Genomic DNA, 9,534 nt, shown 5'->3' on the forward strand with positions numbered 1-9,534 from the left:
CTTTTGTTATATATTTAATTATTATTTACATCAATATGATTAAAAATTTATTTAAGGGCATTTTTGTAAACCAAACCCGTGTGTTATGCATGCGCAAGATTGCTGGTTTGGGCTTTTAGTCTTGTTTCCCAATTTAGGCTTCTAATACTTGTTTGGGCTTGTTCACAAGCTTTTGGACCTTTGGGCAAAGCCCCACATAAAATATATTTCATATTTATATCAGTCGCTAAAATTTCCAAAAAAAAAAAAAAAAAAAAAACTCTCATTCTCTATCCAACCATTTCATGGTTAAGCATAACATTTTTGGGTTGAGGCCTAGCCCATAACACTGAACATCTAATACTCAGCCCTATATAAACGTCTCATTCTCAACCCACCCATTTTCAGTCATCCCCTCCACTTCCCCAGCCGTTCCAAAACCCTAACCCTAGCCAGAGCCGCGATGGGTCGCGTCATTAGAGCACAGCGTAAGGGTGCCGGCTCCGTCTTCAAGTCGCACACTCACCACCGCAAGGGTCCTGCCCGCTTCCGCAGTCTCGACTTCGGCGAGCGAAACGGCTACCTAAAGGGCGTCATCACCGAGATCGTCCACGATCCGGGTCGTGGCGCCCCACTCGCCCGGGTCACCTTCCGCCACCCCTTCCGCTACAAGCACCAGAAGGAGCTCTTCGTCGCCGCCGAGGGCATGTACACTGGCCAGTTCGTGTACTGCGGCAAGAAAGCCAATCTCATGGTCGGCAACGTCTTGCCTCTCCGATCCATCCCTGAAGGTGCCGTAGTCTGCAACGTCGAGCACCATGTGGGTGACCGTGGAGTCTTTGCCAGAGCCTCTGGGGATTACGCCATTGTCATCAGTCACAACCCAGATAATGGTACCTCCAGGTATATACATTCACTCTCTTTTTCCATTGATTTGTTTTATTTTTTAAATTTCGTTGTATGTTAATCTAGCAGTTGTTAGCTTGTTGAGGCTCGATTCTGAAAGTTTTTTTTGGTAATTCAGACACGTATATGCTTATATCTACATATAATGTGCCTGTATCTAAGCTCTTGATCTGATTGATGTTTTATGGTTTTATATTTATATTTGAGTAAGAAAAATAATTTCTTGTACCACATAGCATTTATTTGTTACATTGCATCACGACAAATCATGGGATCTGTTTTTTTTTTTTTGCTAATTGATGCACTGACTTGATGTATTGATTCAACAATATATGGAATGCATACACATTTGTGATGTTTTGAGGGGATAACTTTTAACTGAATTTTCAACAATATTGTATTTATAATGCAACCGAGTCAACAAAATTGTGTATGTAGTGCAATTGAGTCGTAGTTAGATATATATGAAAGGGAATGGTTACACTGAAATCTTGGAGATGCTCAACGCATTCAATTTTGGAGTTTGAACTGATTTTAGAGATTGGATGGATGCTTTTTTGTAATGTTCTAATTCTGGTTTTCTAAAATATGTGTCTGACATGCAGCAAACACTTGTTGCGGGACAGGCGTTTAAACACTCACTTGTGAACATGACATGGGGACTTTTATGATAAATTATATAACAAATTAGGCTCCGTTTGGATACATAGCAGAGAAAAGAAAGGAAAGGATATCTTTAGTTATGAGATAAAAGAAAGGAAAGGAAAGGATAGTAATAATGTCTATTCATTTTTGGATAGATCGAAGAGAAAAGAAAGGAAATGATAGTATTCTTGTTTGGAATGTTGGGTTCTCGTAGCACACCTTCTGACTTCGAACAAGATGAGAATAAATCATTTTTGAATTATTTAATGAATTTAAAGAAAAAGTGGAAGAGACAGGAGTGAATTTACTTCTGAATCTTGTGATTAATTAAATTAAGCTAACTAAAGTTAAAAATGATTGGTTTATTATCTTTTGTTTTACCGACCACAATTTACACTGCATGGTCCCTGGAGATAGTTTTGGTACAGTACAATCTCTTCACAGTCATTTCTACTTTTGACAAAATCTTGTTGAACCTAGCCTGCGGATCAATAATTTCTTTACCAGTCTAAGTTGACAAATTTTCATGAGTGCAATATTTTTTGGTCTACGAGAAGTTTCTTGGCCCTAATGAACACCCCTTGTTTAGTAGACCTAGATCTCCTTGGAATTACCCCAAATTCTACTGAAGAGAAGATGCAGTGGTTGACACTAGTGATCTCTTGGAAAACAAAGGTGTTGGGAGGATTTGGTTTGATAATTACATAGTCAACACAAAGACACTACCTTCTATCGCCACCTCCCTGAATCATCTATTCTCAATTCTACTTGAATCTAACCTATTGATGAATGATTCCTTACCAATATTGGTTAATTTTTATGAGTAAATATTCATATGGGCTACAGGAATTTATTAAAAAGCTTCTTGACCGTAATGATCTTTAGTCAAATTCTATTAATGGCAAGACACCGTGGTCAATGAATCCGCATATATCTCATTTTGTTTAGAGCCTTCTTTTCCTTTTCAGGAAACATAATGGTTTTGAATAATCAAACACAGTGGATCTAAGTTTTAAAGCCTATATTGAGCTTTTGTTTTGTTTTTTAGTTGTTGTTTGTAACTGCTGTCCAATGCTTTTTGGAAGTGTGAGTGCCTACTCTGCTTTGCCCTTATGCACGTTGGCTTTGTCTTCCATTGCTAGAGGACCCAAGTCGAGGGTTATTGTCTGGTAGGGCAGGAGAAGAATGCTAACAACCCAACCTTTGATTCTGCATGGTTTAAGATGAGATATTTAGTTAATATGGAAGAACATGGGATGTTGGTTCTGCATGGTTTGTCATGAACAACTTCTACTTTTGTGTAGGGTTTTTTTTTCATGCAGGGTTTCTCATGAAGTACTTTTTTTCTTCTATTTATTTACTTCTGTATAGAGTTCCTATAAGACTTGCTGAATGTTTGTTTTGTTGGTTTGTCATGAACAACTTCTACTTTCGTATATATATACTTTTGACTTGCTGATGTCTGTATAATGTTCTTGAATTTATTAATTTGTTGGTCTCCCAAACAGTTCTCTAGATTGTAATATTAGGCTGCTAATCTTATGAGTTTCTGTAATATGGGGAATGAAAAATCTTGCAGCATCCACAAGATAAAGTGACAAGGATATTGGGTGGTTTCAATTTGAAGTTTTGGGCATGGGATTTGTATGTGGCTTTTACCATATTGGTTGAGTGGTACATAAGGTGCATTTTTGTAAAATATCGCGTTAAGGAGAAATCTAATTGTTTCATAGTCAATCGACTCGTCTTAACTTATGTGATTTGTGGTTCTATGTTTGGATTCCTGTTTGTTAGTCAACAGTCTCTTGGTGCTTGTTTTGATGGTTAATCAATCTTTCTATTGTTGTGCTGTGTCTAGGGTCAAGCTTCCATCGGGGTCCAAGAAGATCGTACCAAGTGGTTGCCGTGCTATGATTGGTCAGGTTGCAGGCGGAGGCAGGACTGAGAAACCGCTTCTTAAGGCAGGTAATGCGTATCACAAGTTCAGAGTCAAGAGGAACTGCTGGCCCAAAGTTCGTGGTGTTGCTATGAATCCTGTGGAGCATCCTCATGGTGGTGGTAACCACCAGCACATTGGTCATGCCAGTACTGTACGCCGGGATGCTCCTCCCGGCCAAAAGGTTGGTCTTATTGCAGCCAGAAGAACTGGTCGTCTGCGGGGACAGGCTGCTGCTACTGCCGCAAAAGCTGATAAGGCTTAGAGAGTATCTCAATTTGCATTTCACAATTATTTTAATATACAATTTTGAACATCTTTCTTTCACCAGCTGATGGTGTATCTAAATGCGGCTTTGAACATTTGGTTTCCAGTATTAGGAGTAATGTCTTTTGGGGGTGAATATAGAACTTCCATATTTTTTGTTTGAATCACTTTTAGTTTCTGGCTTTTGTTGAACATTCATATTTTATGCTTGTGTTACTTTTAGTACCAGGATCTCTCTCCCGTTTTCGGTGAATATGGATCCATCATACAAGGGTTGAGAAAAAAGCATGCTACCCCATTTATGAGGCATTTATGAGGCATGCTACCCCATTCAAGCAATATCTCTCTCCCGTTTTGACATATCAAATGATCCGTCGAGGATTCATTTTCACGGAAACAGGGGAGAGATATTGCTTGATGGGATCCAAATCCAGATCGTGCTGTTTAGTCCTACCATTTTGATTGGAATGGTGGGACTGTATTGTCCTTTGACGAAGAAAACAAGGTGTCTAGTCGTGTACCATTTTGATTGGAATGGTGGGACTGTGTCGATTCACGGAGAAAACTAGGTTGCTTGTTCTACCATTTTGATTGGAATGGTGGGGTTGTAACTTGTATTGCCCTTGGCATGAGAGAGATGTTGATAGAGAAGATCAAAATCCTGCCTGTTAGTCCCGATTGGACTGGTGTGTCTTGATTGCCCTTAATCGGATTTGATCGGAAGGAGGTTATGTTAATCGGACAAACAGGCCGCAGAAAATATGAGCATATATATCTATTTGTTGGAATTGCTCATTATTATACAAGGTTACTGGTTATAAGTTGATAGCCAGGGGTATTTCTTTTTTCAATTATTGCTACAGTAAGTTACTTTAGTAGTCCACATATTATCCTTGAAAAATTGAAAAATTGCTTTACAAATACAGGAAGATTCATCAGAACAGAGAGATAGTGTCAATCCTCATGGCAGTGCAGTGTATTAGCTACTACTTTCTATATATAGGCTTAATGGTGCATTTCAAAATTTACTTCAGCCTAAAATGGCGGCACTCCAACACTTGAATATTGTGCCCTGTCATCCATGCTCTTTAACATATAGTCCACCTAAACAATCTGTCCCTCACAACCACACTCATAACAACTTCTCCCAATTTCGATGCCAGACTATCCGCCAATTACCAACCCACCATTTGGAGTTATGATTTTGTGGAATCCTAAACAATTATTATGAGGTTGGACACGAGAATTAAAATTGGAATAAATTTAGTTCAAACTTTTCCAAGTGTAACTCAGTAGTACTATGTACATGTGGGTGAAGGATTTTTTTTTTTTTTTTTTTTTTTCTCTTTATTTATTTGTTATTATTATTTTTTTGAAACACAATTTATGTAGGATGAAGAAGTATACAAGGAAAGGGCAAAGAAGCTAGAAGAGGAGTTGAGAATTATGGTTGATGAAGAAGATGCAAGGCCATTGACAGTGCTTGAACTGATTGATGACATACAAAGGTAGCCCTTGACAGAATAAGATCTACTAACGTTAGAACAGAGATGAGTCTTCATGCTACTGCTCTCAGCTTCAGGCTCCTCAGGCAACATGGTTATGAGGTCTCTCAAGGTACTCATTCTATAGTAATGCCTCTTCCATCCGTTTTTCCATTTCTTCTATCAAGCAGAGCGTTTAAGAGCATTGCTATCTAACAATTTGTTCTACTTTACAAGCTCGACATCTGATAAGATAATATTTCTATGGCATGCAGATGTATTTAATCGTTTCAAGAATCAAAAGGTGATTTCATGGCGTGTTTATGCGAGGATGTGAAGGGATTATTGAGCTTGTATGAAGCTTCATATCTTGGTTTTAAAGGGGAGAACATATTGGATGATGCCAAAGCATTCACAAGCTTGCATCTCAAGTACCTCAAGGAAAACACAGAGACAAGCAGCTTTAAAGAACATGTAAATCATGGAGCTTTTCAGGGCTGGCCCTGAGATTGAAAAAATCTCGAGAGGCCCTAGGCAGACTTTAAATGTGAGGCCCTTTATATATAAGTGATATGCTTGTCCTAATTATTATTAATATTATTATTATTGTTATATATATATATATATATTTTTAGGCCCCTTTTTGCTGCATTTGGTTAGATTTTTTTTTTTTTTTTTTTTTTTTTTAATTTTTGGTAGCCCATCATTCTTGAGGCCCTTTGTTGCAGTAATAATTTTTTTTTTTTTAGTGGCCCAACATTCATGGGCCTATAAATTTTGATTCGCTGCATTTTTTTTTTGTGGCCCATCATACATGGGCCTATAAATTTGAAGGCCCCTTATATTCTGAGGCCCTAGGCGACTGCCTTGGTCCCCTTGGGCCAGGGCCGGCCCTGGAGCTTTCTTTGCACCATAGGGTGACGAGGTTAGAAGCTAGGTGGTATATCGATTCATAAAGTAAAAAGGAAGATGCAAATCACTTGCTACTTGAACTTGATGAGTTGGATTTTAACATGGTGCAATCAATACACCAAAGTGAACTTTATGTCAAGGTATGATCAAGTGTTTAAAAACTTATTTACCCAAAAAAAGTGTTTATAAACTTGAAGATAATTACATTCCCATGCCAGTATATATATATATATATATATATATATATATATATATATAAATGGTTAAGAAAGTGTAGGAGACTCTCTGGTGAGGTTTGGAGAGGGTTAAATGTACACAGTTTTACCTTCAGAGAGACTGTTTTCGGTTTCAAACCAATGACCTCCAGATCATAATATAATGGAGCAACTTATTAACTTTGGGCTCAAACTATTCAATTGAAACTCAAATAAACAGTGGCCGCACCATTTTTGAGTAGTAATCTTCATCTGTGTCTATTAGGTGGTGGAAGGGTATCGGCCTGGCGAATGAGTTGAGATTCGTTAGGGACCGGCTGATGGAATGCTTCTTTTGGTCCCTTGGAGTGGTCTTTGAACCTCAATTCAGTAATTGCCGTAAAGGGTTAACAAAAGTTATAGCACTAATAACTACCATCGATGATGTCTACAATGTTTATGGATCTTTAGATGAACTGGAGCTATTTACAGATGCTGTTGAGACAAGGGCGGATTCAGGAATTGTCATTGGGGTGGGCTAAAATTAAACATAAATTTAATAATACAATTTCTTAAGCATTTTTTTTTTTTATAACATAATTTAGATAAATATTTGAATTTAAAGATTACAAAATATCTATCTAAGTGGTGCGTGACGAGTCGGTAAAGATTCAAATTCGTCGATAATAGATTCCAAATCAAATTTTCAAACAAGGTCCCGTACGGTCATGCAATCAGTAAGAAATTTATTTCCTATGGTACTCTGTTTTAACACGTTTCATATTTGGGTTTTTGATTTTAAAGATTGAATTATTGCAATTTTTGTTTGTGGTTTTATTTTATAAATCAATTTGAAATTTTAATTCTTACCCATCTATATTTATTTTATAGTAACCTCTAATTTGTTAATTATTGGATTTAAATGTTTTCCTTTATACTAATACTCCTTGTCTACTTAGAGATCAAAATCATCAAATTTTCCTAGTTTATAATGCCATAGATTTTTTTTATTTGTTTGTTGAATACTTTCTAGATAAACAGAGGAAGTTTTGTTTATTTTTCATGATGATTTGAAAGTGTTGAAATTATGAATTTATTCTATATATATAATTTCAGAACTGCTTCTAGAATAATTTTATCTCAAATTATGTTTTATTTCATATCCTAATAGGGCTTGTCTGCCTTGGGCCTTTATTTTAATACGTGACTTAGATGACTTGGGCTCATTTGAATGGACTAATACTAATAATAATAATAATAAATTTGGGCTGGACTAAAAATACCCATAGTAATTAAATTTATTTATTTATTTATTTATTTTTTTTTGGGGTGGGTTGGAGCCCAGCCCAGCCCAACGCTCGATCCACCATTGTGTTGAGAGGTTCGCACTACTGCACACCAATCCATCCGTTAGTTCTATGCTTATGTTTTTATTTTTACACACTCACATATATAAATATATGGTTAGGATATTGATGTTGTTCAAGATTTAATAATACTTTCAAATTTTATTTTTTTTGCTTTTAAAAATGGTATTTTAGATGGGACATCAATGCTGTGGAAACCCTTCCAGACTACATGAAGTTGTGCTTCCTTGCTCTCTACAATACTGTCAATGAAATGGCTTTTGACACTCTTAAAGAACCAGGAGTGAACATCATCCCACATTTAAAAATAGCGATACATTTATGCACGTACGAACTCTTTATTTGTGACGTCTCACGTGTTTGGGAGCAAAATTACTCACACTTATAAGGGGATACCTCTTATTTGTGAATGTGTACACAGTTACTATTAATTAGATGTTTTGGCCAGTCTATTAAATGATGTTTTATTACATTTTATGTTACAATATATATTCTCTCTCTCTCTCTCTCTCTCTCTCTCTTTTTTTTCCTTCATCTATAACAGTGGGCAGATTTATGCAAAGCATTCTTAATACAAGCAAAGTGGTGTCACACCAAATACACTCCAACATTCGACTCCTATTTTGAGAATGGATGGCGTTCAGCTTCTGGGGTGGTGGTTCTAATTCATGCCTATTTTTTGATGAGCCAAAATATCACAATGGAGGCTATGGACTGCTTAGAAAATTACCATCAACTTTTACAGTGGCCATCTGTGATTTTTCGACTTTGCAATGATTTGGTTACCTCAAAGGTAGGTAAAACACTCCTATTAAATATGGTAGTTTGAATTTTATTTATTTATTTTTAATTTGTTCAAAACTGTCCCCTCTCAAACTATTTTTGTTGCATAAATAGGCCGAGTTCAAGAGAGGTAAAACAGGAAATTCAATACCGTGTTACATGCGTGAAGTGGGCTTTGTGAAGAAGATGCCCGTCAACACAAGAGCTATTTAATGGAGACATGGAAGAAGATGAACAAAGCTCGAGTAGCTGATTCTCCTTTCGGATAACCTTTTACTGAAGCAGCAATTAACCTTGCTCGAATTGCCCAATGCATGTACCAATATGGAAATGGGCATGGAGCTCCAGATTCAAGATCAAAGAATCGGGTATTCTCTCTCATAATTGAACCAATAACTACACATACAAGAGAGGAAAATTCTAGTGTAATACGGATTAAAATACACCCTCTCTCACTCCACCACCCTTCTGATCTCTCCCACCACCAAAATACCAAACAAACCATGGCTTCCCCAACCCTAATCACCCCCACCACCTCAAAACCAAGACCACTCATCACCCCCATCGGGTCCAAACTCTCTAATCCCACCACCGCCACAACCACCACCACCCCACATTCTTGTGTCGGTCTGTAGCAAGGTTGTTAAAATCGGGATTCTATGCAAAATTATTTTGGACTCCGTAGAATCAGAATCATAAAATCGGATCGTGAATAGTAAGATTCTACCAAATTGTGAAAAAACAATTGAATCTAACCTTTTAAACAATAAAATCAATAAAATATAACAAAAATAAGGTCAAAACACACAATATTACATGTTCATTAGTTCACAAATCTCAAATTCTAACAATATTTCAAAGACCGAATATACATAAAAAGAGAATGTAGCTCAAAAAAATATGAGTTACAAATCTCAAATCCTAACTCATCCATCTCCAAAGTTATAAACTAAAATTACATATTAAAAGGAAATTTTTTTTTTTAACACTATGCAATTTCCTTTTTTTTTTTTTATATTTTATTTTTCGAAAAGTGAAGAAATAAAAGACCTTTTTATCCA

At 36.5% G+C, this 9,534-nt stretch overlaps 1 protein-coding gene and 1 pseudogene across 1 annotated transcript; both read left to right on the forward strand.

Moving 5' to 3' along the window:
* Nucleotides 1–325: 325 nt before the first annotated feature.
* On the forward strand, nucleotides 326–3,961 carry LOC132307321 (large ribosomal subunit protein uL2-like). The gene is made up of 2 exons (XM_059805042.1): nucleotides 326–882; nucleotides 3,389–3,961. The coding sequence occupies exons 1-2, from the start codon at nucleotides 443–445 to the stop codon at nucleotides 3,729–3,731; spliced, it is 783 nt and encodes a 260-aa protein (XP_059661025.1). The 5' UTR covers nucleotides 326–442; the 3' UTR covers nucleotides 3,732–3,961.
* A 409-nt stretch (nucleotides 3,962–4,370) lies between these two features.
* On the forward strand, nucleotides 4,371–9,108 carry LOC132309605 (probable terpene synthase 12; annotated as a pseudogene).
* Nucleotides 9,109–9,534: the final 426 nt, after the last annotated feature.

The sequence above is a fragment of the Cornus florida genome, unplaced genomic scaffold (assembly GCF_030987335.1).
Source record: "Cornus florida cultivar Cherokee Brave unplaced genomic scaffold, ASM3098733v1 CherokeeBrave_3.0.0_Hap2_Chr05, whole genome shotgun sequence".
NCBI lineage: Eukaryota > Viridiplantae > Streptophyta > Magnoliopsida > Cornales > Cornaceae > Cornus > Cornus florida.